Source organism: Theropithecus gelada, chromosome 11 (genome assembly GCF_003255815.1).
Source record: "Theropithecus gelada isolate Dixy chromosome 11, Tgel_1.0, whole genome shotgun sequence".
Taxonomy (NCBI): Eukaryota; Metazoa; Chordata; class Mammalia; order Primates; family Cercopithecidae; genus Theropithecus; species Theropithecus gelada.
Window position 1 is genome coordinate 10,238,680 of NC_037679.1, and position 21,118 is coordinate 10,259,797.

The following is a 21,118-nucleotide window of genomic DNA, read 5'->3' on the forward strand; positions in this document are numbered from 1 at the left end:
GACACCCCCAAAAAAAAAAAAAAAAAAAAAAAAAAAAAAAAAAAATGAAAGCAGGCTAATAAAAAAGCGATGCCTAAAGGGAAGGAGAAAGGGAGGAAAATAGGTATGACACTATTTATTCATTTTGGGTAGTGGATACATAGACGAATGTTACAGTGTTCTTTGTTATTATCCTTTTAAAACATTTTTAATACATAAAAAAGAAATAGGATTAAGTGGGTTTTTGGGAATTAGGTTTTACTCTTGCTCAGAGAGTATCATAAAACTGTATTAACCATTGGTTATTAAAACCCTTGGCCAGGGCTGAGCGCAGTGGCTCATGCCTGTAATCCCTGCACTTTGGGAGGCCAAGGCGGGTGGCTCACCTGAGGTTAGGAGTTCAAAACCAGCCTGACCAACATGATGAAACACCATCTCTACTAAAAATACAAAAAGTTAGCTGGGTGTGGTGGTGGGCACCTGTAATCCCAGCTACTCAAGAGGCTGAGGCAGAAAAATTGCTTGAACCCAGAGGGCGGAAGTTGCAATGAGCCAAGATTGCATCACTGCACCTAGCCTAGGCAACAAGAGTGAAACTCTGTCTCAAACAAAACAAAACAAACAAAAAAAACCCTTGGCAGGGTTGGGCACAGCGGCTCACGCCTGTAATCCCAGCACTTTGGGAGGCTGAGGCAGGTGGATCGCTTGAGGCTAAGAGTTCAACACCAGCCTGGGCAACATGGCGAAACCCTGTTTCTACTAAAACAAAATTAGCCAGTTGGGCATGGTGGTACATGACCTGTAGTCCTAGCTACTTGGGAGGCTGAGGCACCAGAATCACTTGAACTCAGGAGGTGCAGGTTGCAGTGAGCTGATATTCAGACACTGCACTCCAGCCTGAGCAACAGAGCAAGATGCTGTCTCAATAAATAAATAAAACCCTTGGCTGGGTTCAGTGTGGTTCATACCTGTAATCCTGGCAATTTGGGAGACTGAGGTAGGAGGATTGCTTGAGGCCAGGAGTTTGAGACTGACCTGGGCAACAGAGTGAGGCCCTGTCTCTACAAAAAACTTAAAACTAACTTAAAAGAAAATCCCTCTTTAAGGCTGGGCACAGTAGTTCACACCTGTAATCCTAGTCCTCTGGGAGGTCAAGGCGGAAGAATTCCTTGAGGCCAGGAGTTTAAGACCAGCCTGGGCAACATGGCAAAACCTCCTCTCTATAAACAGATTAAAATACAAACAAAAACTCTTTCATTCTGGTATTTTCCGCCCAGTCCCTTGCGAAGAATAACTGTCCTGAATCAGCTTGTCAAATTTAGTGAATTAGTAACTAAAAGTGGCAAATCACTGCAGTTATTACCTCTGATACAAAAAGAAACTTTACCTTTCCCTAAGGTTTCATTCTTCCATATCTTTTTTTTTTTTTTTTTTTTTTTGAGACGGAGTCTTGCTCTGTCGCCCAGGCTGGAGTGCAGTGGCCGGATCTCAGCTCACTGCAAGCTCCGCCTCCCGGGTTCACGCCATTCTCTTGGCTCAGCCTTCCGAGTAGCTGGGACTACAGGCGCCCGCCACCTCACCCGGCTAGTTTTTTGTATTTTTTAGTAGAGACGGGGTTTCCCCGTGTTAGCCAGGATGGTCTCGATCTCCTGACCTCGTGATCCACCCGTCTCAGCCTCCCAAAGTGCTGGGATTACAGGCTTGAGCCACCACGCCCGGCCTCTTCCATATCTTTATACATACTGTTCCTTCTTTCTTCCTAGAAATGATAATCCCAGTGATACATGGGTTTGGGGGCTCCAATCTAGTGCCATTTATTCCCACTACTTGTCTCCCAAGCAATCTCCAATTGACTCTCCTTCAAATCTCAACCTACTTCAAATCTGACTTTTCTTCACCTGGAAGCACCACTACTGCCACCACCATCAGAATGTATAAATTTACAGCCAGGCACAGTGGCTCACACCTGTAATCCCAGCTACTCGAGAGGCTGAGGCAGGGAGAAGTGCTTGAACCCAGGAGGCAGAGGTTGCAGTAAGCTGAGATCACGCCATTGCACTCCAGCCTGGGTGACAGAATGAGACTCTGTCTAAAAAAAAAAAAAAAAAAAAGAATTCATGAATTTACTACTCCTTCAACTTTTTTTTTTTTTTTTCCTGGAGGAGTGAAGTGGTGCGATCTCGGCTCACTATAATCTCCACCTCCTGGGTTCAAGCAATCCTCCCACCTCAGCCTCTAGGGTAGCTGGGATTATGGGCAAGCACCACCACGCCTGGCTAATTTTTGTATTTTTGGTAGAGATGGGGTTTCACCACGTTGGTCAGGCTGGTCTCGAACTCCTGACCTCAAAAGATCTTCCCGCCTTGGCCTCCCAAAGTGCTGAGATTACAGGTGTGAACCACTGCACTCAGCTGCACATTTTAATATGTGAGGCAATGCCTTATGTATCCCAAGGAGAAGAACTAAAAGATAGTTTTTGGTCAACCTTATATGAAGTATTAAGATGTCTACTTGAAACACCTACTTAGTGGAAAATGTAAGTCTAATATTATTTAGTAACATTTTAAATCACATATAAAACACTTATTTAGAAATGCTTTTTCAAATTTTATTTTATTCAAATCATCAATGTCATCATCATTCAAGCCACTTTTATTGTTAACTAGCCCAGTTTGCAGAGCAAGACATCCTTACATACACCTAAGTTGAGGACAGTTTTTTTTTTTTTTTTTTAGTTCATGCTGTTTGTATGTTCTTGGCTTATACAATATAATTTCTGTTTGTTTGTTTTTGAGATGGAGTTTTGCTCTTGCCCAGGCTGGAGTGCAACGGCGTGATCTTGGCTCACTGCAACCTCTGCCTCCCAGGTACAAGTGATTCTCCTGCCTCAGCCTCCCAAGTAGCTGGGATTACAGACATGCACCACCACACCTGGCTAATTTTGAATTTTAGTAGAGACGGGGGTTTCTCCATGTTGGTCAGGCTGGTCCCGAACTCCTGACCTCAGGTGATCAACCCGCTTCAGCCTCTCAAAGTGCTGAGATTACAGGTATGAGCCATCGCGCCTGGCATGTTGTTTTTTGGGTTTTATTGAAATGGATTCTGGGTCTGTCACCCAGGCTGGAGTGCAGTGGTGCTATCTCAGCTAACTGCAACCTCCGTCTCCTGGGTTCAAGCGATTCTCCTGCCTCAGCCTATCAAGTAGCCGGGATTACAGGTGCCTGCCACCTTACCCAGCTAATTTTTGTATTTTTAGTAGAGATGGGGTTTCACCGTATTGGCCAGGCTGTCTCGATCCACCTGCCTTGGCTTTTCAAAGTGCTGGTATTACAGCATGATCCACTGTGCCTAACCCTTTCTGGGTTTTTGTTTTGTTGAGATGGAGTCTCCCTCTGTCACCCAGTCTGGAGTATAGTGGTGTGATCTCGGCTCACTGCAACCTCTGCCTCCCGGGTTCAAGTGATTCTCCTGCCTCCCGAGTAGCTGGGATTACAGGCGTGCACCACCACGTCCAGCTAATTTTTGTATTTTTGGTAGAGACGTGGTTTCACTATCTTGCCCAGGCTGGTCTTGAACTCCTGACCTAAAGTGATCATCCTCCTCAGCCTCCCAAAGTACTGGGATTACAAATGTGAGCCACCGCGCTTGGCCATATTCATTTAATAAATATTTAATGAGCCCCCCTTGTGTGCCAGGGACTGGAATACAGTGAGCTTAGACTCCTGTGGGATAGATAGCCATGAAATGTATAGTGACACAGTTAATTAATTATGATCATGTTAAGTACGATGAAAAATAAATATAGCTAGCTACAAAGTGAGTAACAGGAACCTCAGTCTGTGGGGTTAAGAGTTTCCTGTAACAGAGTTGTTTATATACAGTGCAGCACTAACTCATATGCCCAGCCTGCCTGGGTTCAAATTCTTGACTCAATCTTGAGCAGATTATTGAACCTCATTTTCCTCATGTATAAAGTGGAGATAGCTCTGGCTTCGTGCCTGACACCTATGTGAACCCAAAATATCTGAGACAGGTCTCAATCAATTTAGAAAGTTTATTTTGCCAAGGTTAAGGACGTGCCTGTGACACAGCCTCAGGAGGTCCTGATGACATGTGCCCAAGGTGTAGCACAGCTTGGTTTTTCTTTTTCTTTTTTTTTTTTTTGAGACGGAGTTTCACTCTTGTTACCCAGGCTGGAGTGCAATGGCGTGATCTCGGCTCACTGCAACCTCCACCTCCCGGGTTCAAGCAATTTTCCTGTCTCAGCCTCCTGAGTAGCTGGGATTACAGGCGCATGTCACTGTGCCCAGCTAATTTTTGTAATTTTTTTTTTTCTTTTTGAGATGGAGTTCCACTCTTGTTGCCCAGGCTGGAGTGCAATGGCACAGTCTCAGCTCACTACAACCTCCATCTCCTGGGTTCAAGCGATTCTCCTGCCTCAGCCTCCTGAGTAGCTGGGATTACAGGCATGTGCCACCAACCCTGGCTAATTTTGTATTTTTAGTAGAGATGGGGTTTCTCCATGTTGGTCAGGCTGATCTTGAACTCCTGACCTCAGGTGATTCACCTGCCTTGGCCTCCCAAAGTGCTGGGATTACAGGCGTGGGCTACGACACCCGGCCTAAGTTTTGTATTTTTAGTAGAGATGGGGTTTCATCATATTGGTCAGGCTGGTCTTGAACTCCTGACCTCAGGTGATTCACCTGTCTCAACCTCCCAAAGTGCTGGGATTACAGGTGTGAGCCACCGTGCCCGGCCCACAGCTTATTTTTTGTTGTTGTCTGTTTTGTTTTTTGAGACACAGTCTTGCTCTGTTGCCCAGGCTGGAGTGCGGTGGTGCAATCTCAGCTCACTGCAACTTCCACCTCCCAGGATGAAATGATTCTCCTGCCTCAGCCTCCTGAGTAGCTGGGGCTGCCACGCATGGCTAATTTTTTTGTATTTTTAGTAGAGACGGGGTTTCACCATGTTGGCCAGGATGGTTTTGATCTCCTGACCTTGTGATTCGGCCACCTCAGCCTCCCAAAGTGCTGGGATTACAGGTGTGAGCCAGGGCACCCAGCCGGAAACCTGAAAGGTTTGTTTTGGTTTTTTTTTGAGACGGAGTCTCGCTCTATTGGCAGGTCGGAGTGCAGTGGCGCGATCTTGGCTCACTGCAACCTCCGCATCCCGGATTCAAGCAAATCTCCTGCCTCAGGCTCCCGAGTAGCTGGGACTACAGGTGTGTGCCATCATGCCCAGCTAATTTTTGTATTTTCAGTAGAGACGGGGTTTCAGGATGTTGGCCAGGATGGTCTCGATCTCTTGACCTAGTGATCTGCCTGCCTCAGCCGCCCAAAGTGCTGGGATTACAGGGGTGAGCCACCGTGCCTGGCCACCTGAAAGGTTTTATAAAGAGAAATGACAAGCTTAGATTTGCAATTTTAAAAGCTCTCTCTGGCTACATACAACATGGAGAACTGGTTGGAGGGAAGACAAAACACATAGCAGGGAAACCAGTAAAGAGGCTGCTGTAGAAGTCGGGACCACAGGCTTGCAGCTTAGCCTAGGGTGGCGGCAGAGAAGACAGAAGGAAGCTGGCTGATTGAAGAACAGCTAGAAGGTAGAACCAACGAGACGCACGCACGTGTGTGTGTGCGCGCGCGTGTGTGTACAGGGGCAAAGGGGGAAGTGGACTAAACGCTAAATAAACATCTCAGGAAAGGGCTGGGTGCAGTGGCTCACGTCTGTAATCCCAGCACTTTAGGAGATCAAGGCAAGTGAATTGCTTGAGTCCAGGAGTTCAAGATCAGCCTGGCTAACATGGCAAATCTCTGTCTCTACTAAAAATACAAAAATTAGCTGGGTGTGGTGGCATGCGCCTGTAATCCCAGCTCCTTGGGAGGCTGAGTTGAGAGGACCACTTGAGCCCAGGAGATCAAGGCTGCAGTGAGCCATGATGGCGCCACTGTACTCCAGCCTGGGCGACACAGCAAGACCCTGAGAAAGAAGAAAGGAAAGAAAGAAAGAAAAAGACAGGGAGGGAGGGAGGGAGGAAGAAAGGAGGGAGGGAGGGAGGGAAGTAAGGAAGTTAGTTAGTTAGTTAGAGGAATGACTTGTGTTCCTGCCACATTCTTTCATTGCATGAAATGCCTTCCCCTCTACTCCATCCTTTCAGACACAGTTCCTTCCTATTTTATCCACAAAACTCTGATTTTGTCTCCTTCTTTCCAAGAGAGTTTCAGAATTTTAGAGCTGAACATTCTTGAGTAGTTGACATGACTCAGAAGCTACCTGAAGATGGCTGGGCACGGTGGCTCACACCTGTAATTCCAGCACTTTGCGAGGCTGAGGTGGGCAGATCACCTGAGGTCACGAGTTTGAGACCAGCCTGGCCAACATGGTGAAACCCCGTCTCTACTAAGAATACAAAAATTGGGCTGGACGTGGTGGCTCACACCTGTAATCTCAGCACTTTGGGAGGCCGAGGCAGGCGGATCACAAGGTCAGGAGATCAAGACCATCCTGGCTAACATGGTGAAACCCCATTTCTACTAAAAATACAAAAAATTAGCCAGGCGTGGTGGCAGGCACCTGTAGTCCTAGCTACTCCAGAGACTGAGGCAGGAGAATGGCGTGAACCTGGGAGGTGGAGGTTGCAGTGAGCCAAGATTACGCCACTGCACTTCAGCCTGGGCAACAGAGCAAGATTCCATCTCAAAAAAAAAAAAAAAAAACAAAAGTTGTCTGGGCACGGTGGTGGGTGCCTGTAAACCCAGCTACTCGGGAGGCTGAGGCAGGAGAACCACTTGAATCCGGGAGATGGAGGTTGCAGTGAGCTGAAACTGAGCCACTGTACTCGAGCCTGGGCGACAGAGTGAGACTCTGTTTTAAAACAAACAAACAAACAAAAAAAAACACTACCTGAATATGGAGCCCATGTGCTAGTTAATTAGTTAACTTTTTTTGGGGGGGACAGTCTCATTCTGTCGCCCAGGCTGGAGTGCAGTGGTATGATCTTGGCTCACCTCAACCTCCGCCTCCAAGGTTAAAGCAATTCTCCTGCCTCAGCCTCCCGAGTAGCTGGGATTACAGGCGCCCACCACCACACCCGGCTAATTTTTGTATTCTTAGTAGAGATGAGGTTTCACCATATTGCCCAGGCTGGTCTTGAACTCCTGACCTTGGGTGATCCACCAGCTTCGACCTCCCAAAGTGCTGGGATTACAGGCGTGAGCCACGGCTGTAATAGATAGAAAGATAGTCAACTTTCTATCCCGTCCACCCCATCTACCCAACTCTTGTGAAGATTCAGGGCCATCTTTTAAAACTTTTCCTCTGACTACACAAGTGGTACCGTCATTAATAACCTGTGCTAATATAAAGCTCTGTGACCTATAAAGCAGTATACATATGTGGGAGCTTTCACAGCTGTATTATCTTTGGATCCTCACAGAAGCCTTACAAAATAGGTACTATTATAAGGGAAATAAACTCAGAGCTAAAGTGATATATCCAAGGTAACATTCACTAGAACAAATGTCAATGCCAAGATTGAACCTATAACCAGGGAACCCACATGGGATGCTCTACCACCTTCCATGAAGAATAAATATTCATATATATCCAGGAGGACTGTTAACTCTTGGAGGCAGTTACGTACCACTTCTGGGAATCCTTCCTAGTTTCAAGTATTAATTTAGTCAAACATGTTTACTGAGCACCTACTATGTGCTAAGTATGGCACCTAGTGTTGGAGGTGCAGCAAGGAACAAGGCAGAGACGATACCCTCATTCTAGTTCAGGGAGTTGTCAAACAAGGACACAAATATATAAACACTGTAAGTGATAGATGCTATAAAGAAAATACAAGGCCGGGTGCAGTGGCTCACGCCTGTAATCCCAGTACTTTGGGAGGCCAAGGTTGGCGGATTACTTGAGGCCAGGAGTTCAAGCCCAGCCTGACCAACATAGTAAGACCCCGTCTCTACTAAAAATACAAAAATTAGCCATGCGTGGTGCCACGTGCCTGTAATCCCAGATACATGGGAGGCTGAGGTGGGAGAATCGCTTCAACCCGGGAGGCGGAGGCAGCAGTGAGCCAAGATCGCGCCACTGCACTCCAGCCTGGGCAACAGAGCAAAACTCCGTCTCAAAAACACAAAACGAAACAAAAAAGAGTAACATGAGAATAAGTGTGAAACGTGTCCTTTTTGCCGGCACTATGTCAGATTGGGTGATCACAGAAATCCTCTCAGAAAAGTAACATTTAAGTCGAGACAGAGCTTGGTCTTCGGTAGGTGCTTAACGAAAACCATTTTCCCACAAACTTAGTTCTGGAAACGACAAATAAAGGAAAAAGTGTACTTAGTCCGCACAGGGGCCGCTCCCAGGCCTCCAACCTTCGCCACCAGACTGTGACTGGAAAGTGGACAGTTCCGGCCTATCCACGCCGCCACCATTAGAGCGTGCCGCGGGTCCTCCAAGCCACCAGGAGGCGCCGTGGCCTAGGCACTGGCAAACTGAAATCTGGTACCTAACAGTCGAGGCACAGACGCCCCGAGTCTAGGCAGAAGACAAGGGCGGCGCTGGGAAGCCCTGAGGCCCTAGGGAATCGCGGAGGGTCACCGGGCCCTTCAAGGAGAGGGTATCCTCCGTATCCTCCGCAACGCAAACCCACACCAGTGGCATAAGAACTCTCTCCCTCTGGGACACCCTGTTTCCGGCGCCTTTAAACCGGGAAGTACTGCTGTGTCCAATCCTGACCCTCCTTCCGCACTTAGTCTTTGAGTCCTTCCCTTTCCTGGCTTGTGCTGGAGCCAAGCAGGCTGTGGCTACCAATCAGCGCTCAGAAAAGACGCATGCGTCTTTGAACGAACGCGGCGTACAGTTAACTTTGACCCAAAGACAACCTCTTCTCTTCCGCTTCCCTTGCTGTGAAGATGGCGCTCTCCAGGGTGTGCTGGTCTCGGTCGGCTGTGTGGGGCTCGGCAGTCACCCCTGGACATTTTTTCACCCGGAGGCTGCAACTTGGTCGCTCTGGCCTGGCTTGGGGGGCCCCTCGGTGAGGGTCCTGTAGCAAGAAAAGCATTTTTGACGTTCAGGTTCTTTCAGTGTCTCAACCTTGCTTGCATTCTGTCTCTCAATTCTCAAGAGTTCCACGCCTTGGCCCAGGAATTTTTATTCTTCTGCTCAGGATTCAAACTCCAATCCCCACTAGTGACCTGGCTTCCTGACCCTCTCTACTCTCAGTGCCCCATATTGTCTGCTCTCCCCGCGTGTCCTGAGCTCATCTTTCAGCCTCACTTTTTCGGCTCAGGTTTTACCGCTACTATCTTGATTCCACCTCTCTCTGACTTAGCCTGCAGTTCAAATTGTCCCACAGGCATTATATTTTCTCCAGAGTCATGCCCTGAGTTCGTTTCCTGCCTGGCCTTTGCCTGATTTGTGTTTCACAGTCTGAAGGCCTATCTCTTCTTGACCCCAAGACCGTCCTTGGATTTCAGAAGTGTCAAGCTTGGGATACATTCTCCGAGACTCCTGCTTTACATTAGGGACTCAAGGCGTGAGGGAGCTTCTAGGACTGGTTCCCAGATAGTCTTTTTGATCTTCCTTGTAGGTCTTCAAAGCTTCACCTTTCTCCAAAGGCAGATGTGAAGAACTTGATGTCTTACGTGGTAACCAAGACAAAAGCAATTAATGGGAAATACCATCGTTTCTTGGGTCGTCATTTCCCCCGCTTCTATGTCCTGTACACAATCTTCATGAAAGGTAAAACGAAACTACATAGAAATTCCTGAATCAGCTTTTGGGCAGGGTCAAAGAGTTAGCATGAATAAGATCATTTGCAGGTTCTGCTATGGGGATATGAGCCGAGATATCTTATATTTCATAAATGACTGCGCCTTAAGCTAATTCTTATAAATTAGCACTTCTTGAAAATGTTTCTAGAAAGATGTTACGAGAAACAACTTATGACAGCAACATGAGGGAGGGAGAATATAGGTATGTTCTCGTACTTTCTTAACCACACACCTGGCTATGGTAAAAAATTTTTGTCCTGCACAGGGCAGGGATCTGTGGCTGTACAGACCTGCCCTGTGATTTATCAGTTGACTTACCCATAGGAAAATGAGGTCTAACCCTTGTTACGAATCTATATTAGGTAGTATGTTGTAGTGGCAGTAGCACTTCATAATACTTGGTTTCCAAATGTTTTGGTTCAAATCAGAGATCCTTAGTTACTAGGAGATAATATGTATCGTGTCAAGTGTCTACTCTGGAGCCAGATTGCCTGATTCAAATCCCTGCTCATCACTGTGTGATTGGACTAATTAATTAATCTCTTGGTTTTCTTATGTGAAAAATGGGAGTAATGGAACCTACCTATTTATCACATGGTTGTGAAGATTTTAAAAATTGATACATGTAAAGTATGTAGAACAGGTCCTGATCCCTAGTAAGTGCCAAATAAATGTTAGGTTATTTTCATCTAAATGTTAGGTAACAATATTATAGGTTGGTGCAAAATAATTGAGGCTTTTGTCTTTCAGTGGCAAAAACCACAATTGCTTTTGCACCAAACCTATAGTATGCTCTATGCTTTTATCATAACATTATAATAAACTACATTGCCAAATCTGAACATTATCATAATTATTACTAGCTTCATGGACTTGAAAAATTACTTATCCTTAATATGTAAAGTAGAGATAAAATTGGCTGCTTTTTCTGTTCTCGTGTAGATAAATAGGATCAAATGAGAAAAAGGGATGAAAGCATTTGTGTTTGTTTTTAAACCTTTTATTATTATTATTTTTTTTTTTTGAGAGTCTCACCCTGTCACCCAGGCTGGAGTGCAATGGCATGATCTCGGTTCACTGCAACCTCTGCCTCCCAGGTTCAAGCAATTCTCCTGCCTCAGCCTCCCAAGTAGCTGGGAATACACGCACCTGCCACCACACCTGGCTAATTTTTGTATTTTTAGTAGAGACGGGGTTTCATCATATTGGCCAGGCTGGTCTCAAACTCCTGACTGCGTGATCCGCCTGCCTTGGCCTCCTGAAGTGCTGGGATTACAGGCGTGAGCCACCATGCCGGCCAACTATTATGGAAATTTTTAAACATACACAAAGGTAGAGAGAATAGTGTAACGAACTTCCATGTATTCACCTCACTTCATTATCATAACTCATGGCTGCCAATCTTCATTTATATACTTGCCTTATGTATTATTTTGAAGACAATCGACACATCATATAATGACATGTAAATCATTGATAAATATGAAAGCATTTAAAAAATAGATGCAAGAGGCCGGGCGCGGTGGCTCATGCCTGTAATCCCAGCACGTTGGGAGGCCGAGGCGGGCAGATCACCTGAGGTCGGGAGTTTGAGACCAGCCTGACCAACGTGGAGAAACCCTGTCTCTACTAAAAGTACAAAATTAGCTGGGCGTGGTGGCACATGTCTGTAATCCCAGCTACTAGGGAGGCCGAGGCAGAAGAATCACTTGAACCTGGGAGGCAGAGGTTGCGCTGAGCTGAGATTGTGCCATTGCACTCCAGCCTGGGCAACAAGAGCGAAACTTCATCTCAAAGAAAAAAAAAATAGATGCAAGAATTTTCATAGAATGAAGATTTAAAATGTAATCATAGAAATATATTGAACTAAACTACTTTTAAAAGTGTTCTAGGCTGGGCATGGTGGCTCACGCCTGTAATCCCAGCACTTTGGGAGGCCAAGGCGGGCAGATCATGAGGTCAGGAGTTTGAGACCATCCTGGCCAACATGGTGAAACCCTGTCTCTACTAAAAATACAAAAATTAGCCAGGTATGGTGACGGGCACCTATAATCCCTGCTACTCGGGAGACTGAGGCAGGGGAATTTCTTGAACTCAGGAGGCGGAGGTTGCAGTGAGCCGAGATTGCACCACTGCACTCCGGCCTGGGCGACAGAGCAAGACTCCGTCTCAAAAAAAAAAAAAAGGTGTTCCAGGCCGGGCGCAGTGACTCACACCTGTAATCCCTGCACTTTGGGAGGCCAAGGCAGGTGGATTGCTTGAGGTCAGGAGTTCGAGACCAGCCTGTCCACAAGGTGAAAACCCATCTCTACTAAAAATGCAAAAATTAGCCAGGCGTGGTGGCACACACCTGTAATCCCAACTACTTGGGAAGCTGAGGCAGGAGAATTGCATAAACCTGGGAGGTGGAGGTTGCAGTGGGCCGAAATCATACCACTGCACTCCAGCCTGGGCAACAGAGTGAGATTCCATCTCAAAAAAAAAAAAGAAAAAGTTCCAGAAAGGTGACTGGGAAATACATAGGGTTAATTTAGCAAGACCTTCTGAAGTTAGGGAGCTTGATTTTTCAAAAGGAGTGACCAATGAAACAGAAGAGGGAGACCATCCCATAGCAGATTATAGAAGCCAAACTTAGCTAGAAGAGAGGCGATGTGCTAGGGGAGAAAAGGTTGAGAAAAGAGATTCGGGTTGACCTCAAGAGTTTCAAGTTACCTAGTTTAAAGCTTTGAATATTGTTGGGGAGGGGTGAGAGTGTTTGCATGTGATTGAACATGGAGTAGGAAGCTGTGGTTAAGATTTAAACTGGGATGACATCACACTCTGTCCTCTACTTTAATGAGGCAGGATTGCAGATGTTATGGGCTGATGCCAAAAAGGCTAGAAGAATAAAGACAAATATGTGGAAGCACAATATAAAGTTTCATCAACTTCCATACCGGGAGATGGAGCATTTGAGACAGGTATGGGCCAGGGGCAGATATCCAGAAGTTCATGGTGAGGTAATTATATTTAATCAAGATCTCAAGGTTTTTTCTTTCATCTGTTGTTCACCACTGATCAAGCTTTTACCCTTTGCCATGAGAACAAAATACTGAACTGAATGAGGCATCAGATCATTTGTAAGAATTGGGTTCATCCAGAGTTGTAGCCCTCCATAGCAAGAGCTCCACAGAATTTCTGGCACACTTTCTGAATGAAAGTTGTAAACACTAAAATCTAATTAGTTTCTGAACATATAAAAGTCTGCAAGGGGGCCAGGTGCGGTGGCTAACGCCTGTAATCCCAGCACTTTGGGAGGCTGAGGCAGGCAGATCACGAGGTTGGGAGTTCAAGACCAGCCTGGCCAACATGGTGAAACCCCGTCTCTACTAAAAGTACAAAAATTAGCTGGGTGTGGTGGTGGGCGCCTGTAATCCCAGCTACTCGGGAGGCTGAGGCAGGAGAATTGTTTGAACCTTGGAGGCAGAGGTTGCAGTGAGCCAAGATCACGCCATTGCACTCCAGCCTGGGCGACAGGGCAAGACTCTGTCTCAACAAAAAAAAAGTCCTCAAGGGCAGTCAGACACGGTGGCTCACGCCTGTAATCACAGCATTTTGAGAGACTGAGGTGGGCAGATCACCTGAGATCAGGAGTTTGAGACCAGCCTGGCCAACATGGTGAAACCCCGTCTCTACTAAAAATACAAAAATTAGCTGGGCATGGTGGCGGGCGTCTGTAGTCCCAGCTACTCGGGAGGCTGAGGCAGAAGAATTGCTTGAACCTGGGAAGTGGAGGTTGCAGTGAGCAAAGATCACACCACTGTACTCCAGCCTGGGTGATAAGAGCAAAACTCCATCTCAAAAAAAAAAAAAAAAAATGGTCTGCAAAGATCCAAAGGACAGCATGAAAGTAGTATTTGGTGGTGACTTGATGGGTCGTTTTGAAGCTGAGAGTAAGAATCTAGAACCCATTCCGCAGATCAGGAAGAATTCACTGAAGGATTTGGTATAATGTCAGGCTCTGTACTAGACGTTATTTGGGATACAAAAGTAGATGAGTCAGAGGTTTTGTCCTCAAGGAACTAACTATCCAGAAGTAAATAGAAATAAAGTTGGGGACCACATGCAGTGGCTCATGCCTGTCATCCTAGCACTTTGGGAGGCCAAGGCGGACAGATCGCTGGAGGTCAGGAGATTGATACCAGCTTGTCCAACATGGTGAAATACTGTCTCGACTAAAAATACAAAAGTTAGCCTGGAGTGGTGCTCATGCCTATAATCCCAGCTACTCAGCTGACTGAGGCAGGAGGATCACTTGAACCCAGGAGGCAGAGGTTGCAGTGAGCTGGGATCACACCACTGCCCTCCAGCCTGGGTGACAGAGCAAGACTCCATCTCAAAAAGAAAAAGAAATAAATTTGGTCCTTTTTCTGGGCTGTAATAGAAGTTTACTGTACAGTGGGGTGGAGGGATTGTCTGTTGTATTAACTTATTTGGGTTAAAACTGCATCTGTGTTTATTTCTGCTTAGTTCCGCCAAGACGTCACCAAGTGTCTTTTCCTAGGTATTATTTCCATTCCACCTTTTGCCAACTACCTGGTCTTCTTGCTGATGTGAGTATAGACTTCCATCTCCCCAACATCTTGAGATGTGTCAATTTTTTAAAATTAATAATTACTTTAAACAGAACTTTTCATTTCAGAAGCTAGGTAGAGGTTATCAAACTTCTGCTCCAATCTTCTCATTATTCCAGGGTTCATAAAAGCCACTTAGGAAGACCTTGGTTACTGGAACACATCACATCTGGAAGTGTAGATGGCCTAGACTCTCCCTATCTCTTAGCTGCCCTGAGTCATGTGAAATAGATAGTGACCTTCTCCATCATCCGTAGAGGCAACAACTCAATCCCCGAGAGAGAGCACTTTTAGACTCATTTCTTTAGGAAAAAAAGTACATTTTGTATTCTGATAACATATTTTTATTACTTCATATCCAAAAATGACATTTCTAAACTGTGATCTTGCATGTCATTCATTATCTATTGCTGTATAACAAATAACCTCAAAGCTTAATAGCATAAAACAATAGTATAAATCATTTTCATGATTTTGTAGGTCCGGAATTAGGGCAGTGCTCAGGTGGGCGGTTGATTTCTCTCTTCCATGTAGGGTTGACAGAGGTCCCTTAGTGATATTTAGCTGCTGAATGGACTAGTCTGGAAGGTCCAAGATCACTCTTATGTCTGGTGCCCTGGCAGGGATGGCTACATGGCTAGAACTGTGAACCAGAGTGCCCAGATGTGGCTTCTTCAGTATGACAGTCTCAGGATAGTGGGACTTCTAACTTGGGAGCTCAGGGCTCCAAGAGTGAGGGATTCTACTAGTGAGTAAGAATCTACATGACTTTATAACCTTGTCTTGAAAGTCACATAGACTCACTGCTGCTCTGTCCTATTGATTGAATCAGTCACCTAGAATGAAAAAAGGGGAGGATGTAGACCTCAGCTGTCCATAAGATGAGTGCCAGAGAATTTGAGGTCATGTTTTAAAACCACCAAACATGTAGATAAATGAATTAAAAAACAAATCGTGGCCAGGTGCACGCCTGTAATCCCAGCACTTTGGGAGGCTGAGGCGGGCAGATAATGAGGTCAGGAGATTGAGACCTTCCTGGCTAACACAGTGAAACGCCGTCTCTACTAAAAATACAAAATATTAGCTGGGCTTGGTGGCACACGCTTGTAATCCCAGCTACTCAGGAGGCTGAAGCGGTACAATCGCTTGAACCCAGGAGGCAGAGGTTGCAGTGAGCTGAGATCGCACCACTGCAGCCCAGCTTGGGTGACAGAGTGAGACTTTGTCTCAAAACAACAACAACAACAACAACAACAAATCGATTGCCTTTTACATACTGTGTCCACATAAGGACTGTGCTATAGTTAGATTGTCAACATCACATACAGTGTCCAGGTCAGTCTGCAACTCTGTCCAAAGTATGCTCTTCACATGTTTTAGTTCAAAAGGAGTCATTATGTCTGATTGCTGCATGGCAGGCTATTCTGCTAGTCCTTCCTTTCACATCACATTTCAGTAATGTTGCTTGAAATTGTGCTTCAGTGTATCTTATAAACTTTGGTCTGAGAATCACTTAAGAAAAAGGACTGACTATGGTGGCTCTCACCAGTAATCCCGGCATTTTGGGAGACTGAGGCAGGAAGATTGCTTGAGGCTAGGAGTTCGAGACCACCCTGGGCAGTATAGCAAGACCTCGTCTCTGCAAAAAAATTAGAAACTTAGCCGGGCATAGTGGCCTGTGCCTGTGGTCCCAGCTACTCAGTAGGCTGTGGTGGGACGATTGCCTAGTCTAGGAGATTGAGTCTGCAGTGAGCTGTGATCATGCCACTGCACTCTAGCCTCGGTGACAGGGGACCCTGTCTCTTAAAAAAAAAAAATTAAAAAAGAAAAAGAACACTGAGGTATGGAAAGAATGTCTTCATCTCTTCTTCCTAGTATTCATGTCTACCAAATGCTTTCTTTGGCTTCCTCTGAAAGAAGCCAGTTTCAGCAAGTGAGTTTGTGATTCTTTCTCCTTTCAGGTACCTGTTTCCCAGGCAACTACTGATCAGGCATTTCTGGACCCCAAAACAACAAACTGATTTCTTAGATATCTATCATGCTTTCCGGAAGCAATCCCACCCAGAAATTATTAGTTATTTAGAAAAGGTCATCCCTCTCATTTCTGATGCAGGACTCCGGTGGCATCTGACAGATCTGTGCACCAAGGTATTCCTGCAGTTAACCCTTCCTACAAATGTGGAATCTTGTTAGATTCAGTGTGCACTAAAACTAGGTGAGAGGGGTAGTTAGGACTTTCCTAACATCTACCAATCTCTTACCTCTTCCAAGATACAGCGTGGTACCCACCCAGCAATACATGATATCTTGGCTTTGAGAGAGTGTTTCTCTAACCATCCTCTGGGCGTGAACCAACTCCAGGCTTTGCACGTGGTGAGCACTTTGAGGGCTTCTCTTTTCCATAGCATCACCATGTTTCAGATGTTTGCTTGAGCTCATACTATTTGCCTTTCCCCTCCTATGTGGTTGTGTTACAGAAAGCCTTGAGCCGGGCCATGCTTCTCACATCTTACCTGCCTCCTCCCTTGTTGAGACATCGTTTGAAGACTCATACAACTGTGATTCACCAACTGGACAAGGCTTTGGCAAAGCTGGGGATTGGCCAGCTGACTGCTCAGGAAGTAAAATCGGTAAGAGCTTGATTGCAACATCAACCCTCAACCCTTGGTATGCTTTCCAGCCTACAGCAGGCCAGAGATTTACAGGGGCTCCTTGTCTTGTTTGTTACATGGAACCCAACTTCTTTATTCTCTCACTTCATTTATCTATTTATGATTTTTATTTATTTATTTTGAGACAGGGTCTCATTCTGTTGCCCAGGCTAGATAGAGTACAGTGGCACAGTCTTGGCTCACTGCAACCTCTGCCTCCCGGTTCCAGTGATTCTCCCACTTCAGCCTCCCAAGTAGCTGGATTACAGGTGTGGTGTGTGCCACCACGCCCAGCTATTTTTTTGTATTTTTAGTAGAGATGGTTTCACCATGTTTGCCAGACTGGTCTTAAACCCCTGGCCTCAAGTGATCCATCCACCCAAAGTGCTGAGACTACAGATATGAGCTACTGCACCCAACCTGTTTATTTATTTTTTAGTAGAGATGGGGTCTTGCTATGTTGACCAAGCTGGTCTTGAACTCCTAGCCTCAAGCAGTCCTCCCATCTTGGCCTCCCAAAGTGCTGGGAATACAGCCGTGAACCACTGTGCCCGACCTTTTTAAAAATTATTTTTTAATTAGCCAGGAGTGGTGGCACATGCCTGTAATCCCAGCTACTTGGGAGGCTGAGACATGAGAATTGCTTGAACCCAGGAGGTGGATTGCAGTGAGCCAAGATCGCACTGGGTGACAGAGTGAGACTCTGTCTCAAAAAAAACCCAAAAAAACAAATAAAATTATTTTTTATTTTTGTAGAGACAGGGTCTCACTGTGTTGCCCAGGCTGGTCTTGAACTCCTGGGCTCAAGTGATCCTCCTGCCTTAGCCATTCAAAGTGTTGGGATTACAGGCATGAGGCACTGCACCCAGCTTCTCATCTCATTTCTGTGTCTTTTTTCTCAATAAACTTAGCTAGGGGGAAGGAATTGCCCACAGTAATTTTGGTTTGTATTTCTTCTAGCACTTCAGAAAGCAAGGATACTGCAGTTTAGACCTACTATTTTAGATTATATAGGACTCTTTGCTTGTCATCTTGTCCATCACTAGTTTTCAAATTGCCATTAGGAAAGGCTTCTTGTGGGAATAAGATTGTAACTTTTTTTTTTTTTTGAGACAGAGTCTCGCTCTGTTGCCCAGGCTGGAGTGCAGTGGCATGATCTTGGCTCGCTGCAGCCTCCGCCTCCCAGGTTGCAGTGATTCTCCTGCCTCAGCCTCCCGTGTAGCTGGGACTACAGGTGTGCACCACCACGCCTGGCTAATTTTTGTATTTTTTAGTGGAGACGGGGTTTCACCATATTGGCCAGGCTGGTCTCAAACTCCTGACCTTGTGATCTGCCTACCTCGGCCTCCCAAAGTGCTGGGATTACAGGCATGAGCCACCGTGCCCAGTGAGATTGTAACTTATTTAAAGGAGATTTAGGATTGTTTGTGGATTTCCATTTCCTTGGCATAATCACTCTGATTATTAAAGACCATTTCTCTTCTGAGCGGTATAGGCTTGTTATCTCCGTGGCCTGAATTCTACACATATTGGTGAAGATAGGTGTCGAACTTGGCTGGGAGAATGGCTGCAGATTTCCTGCAGTCTGAAAGGTAAAACACATTTCTGTGGTTATACCAGTAAAATCTAAGCCACTTTTATAATTCTGAGGTCATTTTGGAGTTAATTATGGAGTACTGTGAGACATACTGATTGAAAGGGCACAAACTCACATGCCTGCTGCATGCCCGGCAGGTAATGAAGTAGGCCATAAGAGAAGAGGGAGTAGTAGGGATGTGGGAACATAAGAGTGAATGCATGCTAGTGTGAATCAATTTTCCAACCTTGGCACTTTCTTGTGGGGGGATATCCTGTGCTTTTTTTTTTTTTTTTTTTTTTTGAGACAGAGTTTTACTCTTGTTGCCCAGGCTGGAGTGCAATGGTGCAATCTCAGCTCACTGTAACCTCCGCCTCCTGGGTTCAATTGATTCTCCTGTCTCAGCCTCCCGAGTAGCTGGGATTACAGGCATGCACCACCACGCCCGGCTAATTTCATATTTTTTTTTAGTAGAGACTGGGTTTCTCCATGTTGGTCAGGCTGGTCTCAAACTCCTGACCTCAGGTGATCCGCTGGCCTCGGCCTCCCAAAGTGTTGGGATTACTGGTGTGAGCCACCATGCCCAGCATATCCTGTTCTTATAGGTATTTATTATAGCAGTATCTCTAGCCTCTCTCCACTAGATGCCAGTAGCACCCCTTCACCCGCAGCTGTCACAACCAAAAATGTCTCCAGACATTGCCAAATGTCCTGGGGGTGGGGAGGAGAGAGGCAGGATTGTCCCTGTTGAGAAGTACTGGTCTAAAGGCATTCAAACTCAAAACAAAAACAGTCTACTGACCAAACACAAAGCATATGAGGGTATGTATTAGGCTTATTGGCTCCTTGTTTAGGGTAGGTCTTGATGTGGTCTGGGCCTTTGGATGTTAGGGTAGGCCTACTAATCTTGAAGCTGAGAAATGTCCATAGAGCAGCAACTTCTACTAGAACAATCCCAAGGTGACTGGTGTTTAGTACCATTACCATCTCTGAAGTTTCTACTGCAGTCACATGAGAAATAGAGGATGAGTTGATATGAATATATAGTAGAAGGAAAGGAAGGCATGCATGCAGGGGCTGAAACAAAGAAAGGGAACTTTGAGAAAAATAGCTTCTTCATTCCACCCCTCTCTGTACTTGGCTTCCTGCCTGCAGGCTCAAGCCATATATAACAAGGCAGTTATAAGGCAGAGTGTTCCCAAGCCAAACCACTAACACTGTGGTGTTTTCAGAAACTGAGCTGTCTCTCTTACTGCACAACGTGGTCCTGCTCTCCACCAACTACCTTGGGACAAGGCGCTGAGTGAACCATGGAGCGGATGGCGTTGTCCTGCAGTCGCATAGTACAGCAGTGCAGGAACAAACAGCACTTGCCAGCGAAGTCTGTGTGCACCGTTAAGTGTGTGGGAGGGAGAGAGAGGAGCAGGGGCCATGGGCTTCACAGCATGGCACACGTGGGAACTGCAGACATTCCCTTCACAGCTAGAACTGAAACAAACCCTCTTGCCAGGGGTGGCCCATGTGAGGTGTCATCCCGTCCCCCTCATAATTACTAATAGCTGGAACTGGCAGCAGCCTTTACTGGGCTTTTACTGTGATGTGTTCAGTTCATGTCCTAGGAAGTCCGCTTTTGCCCCAAGTGGGAATCCTTATTTGGCTAAGGACTGATCCACTTCCATGTTACTTACATCTGTGGGTTTTTGTTGTTGCTGGTAGAGAATTTGTGGCTGGCGAGAACAGCATTTCTTTGGCCAGAGCACTCGTGTCCATGCATGTACTTCAGTGTTTCCCTCCGTCCTTTCTGATATGACCAAAAATCCAGTTGTTCTTTGTCCCCCTCACTGGCATGGGCTAACCACTTGTTTTTCAAACCCTTTGAACACCTTGACTTTTTTTTGATGGGTAACTTGCAGGAATATTCTATTGGAAAAGATAACAGGAAGTACAAGTGGTTCTTGACCCCTTCCTCAATGTTTCTAGCCTTCACTCTCCATTGTCTTTTCCGGGCTGTATTACACCCTCTGTGGATCTTCAGCACTTTGCTGCCTCCACTGTGATGCAGCAATCCAACTGTAACTGACAGTGGCTGCCTTCTTTGGGCCATGGATCACACCTGTAAGGTACTAATTATTGCCCAGCCTGGGGAGATCAGAAGAGGTCTGCATCGAGTTAGTAAGTTGGGTTTAGCTTTTGTGTGTGCATCAGTGACTTATAGTTCTGTAATAACGTACTGTAAATGCATGAAGCACTGTTTTTAAACCCAAGTAAAGACTGCTTGAAACCTGTTGATGGAAATGACTTATGCATACTCTATAATCATTTTGCTGAGTCTTCTTTTACAAGACTGACGTAACCTAACAAGTGGGGATTTAATTGGTTGGAATAGAACCTTCTGATGGGATGGAAGTTTTGCCGAAACTGATTTGAAGTTGATCTCCTTGCTGGACACTTTAAGATGGTAACAAGGAAAAGAGAATTTCATATAGTTAATGGAATGAGAAAATGGGAGCCCAGAGT

At 45.8% G+C, this 21,118-nt stretch overlaps 1 protein-coding gene across 22 annotated transcripts; it reads left to right on the forward strand.

Annotated features, from left to right (window-relative positions):
• The first annotated feature begins 8,842 nt into the window (after positions 1-8,842).
• On the forward strand, positions 8,843-20,899 carry LETMD1 (LETM1 domain containing 1). Of its 22 annotated transcripts, none has more exons than XM_025400937.1 (9): positions 8,843-9,022; positions 9,557-9,729; positions 12,606-12,721; positions 14,271-14,353; positions 16,336-16,522; positions 16,646-16,747; positions 16,852-17,004; positions 18,521-18,617; positions 19,834-20,899. In XM_025400937.1, exons 1-9 carry the CDS (start codon positions 8,901-8,903, stop codon positions 19,902-19,904), a joined length of 1,104 nt encoding a protein of 367 aa, XP_025256722.1. In that variant the 5' UTR covers positions 8,843-8,900; the 3' UTR covers positions 19,905-20,899. The 22 variants fall into 22 exon arrangements, with proteins under 22 accessions (XP_025256722.1, XP_025256729.1, XP_025256721.1 ...); XM_025400944.1 differs by having other exon boundaries at positions 9,578-9,729; positions 12,602-12,721; XM_025400936.1 differs by having other exon boundaries at positions 9,578-9,729; positions 12,606-12,760.
• Positions 20,900-21,118: the final 219 nt, after the last annotated feature.

What these genes read in the sequence shown, in the direction of transcription:
- LETMD1 (XM_025400936.1), top strand. Translation starts at nt 8,901, where the DNA reads ATGGCGCTCTCCAGGGTGTGCTGGTCTCGGTCGGCTGTGTGGGGCTCG. An exon ending in TACCTGGTCTTCTTGCTGAT is followed by an intron (nt 14,354 to 16,335) that starts GTGAGTATAGAC and finishes TTCTCCTTTCAG; the next exon opens with GTACCTGTTTCCCAGGCAAC. An exon ending in CTGCTCAGGAAGTAAAATCG is followed by an intron (nt 17,005 to 18,520) that starts GTAAGAGCTTGA and finishes TGAGCGGTATAG; the next exon opens with GCTTGTTATCTCCGTGGCCT.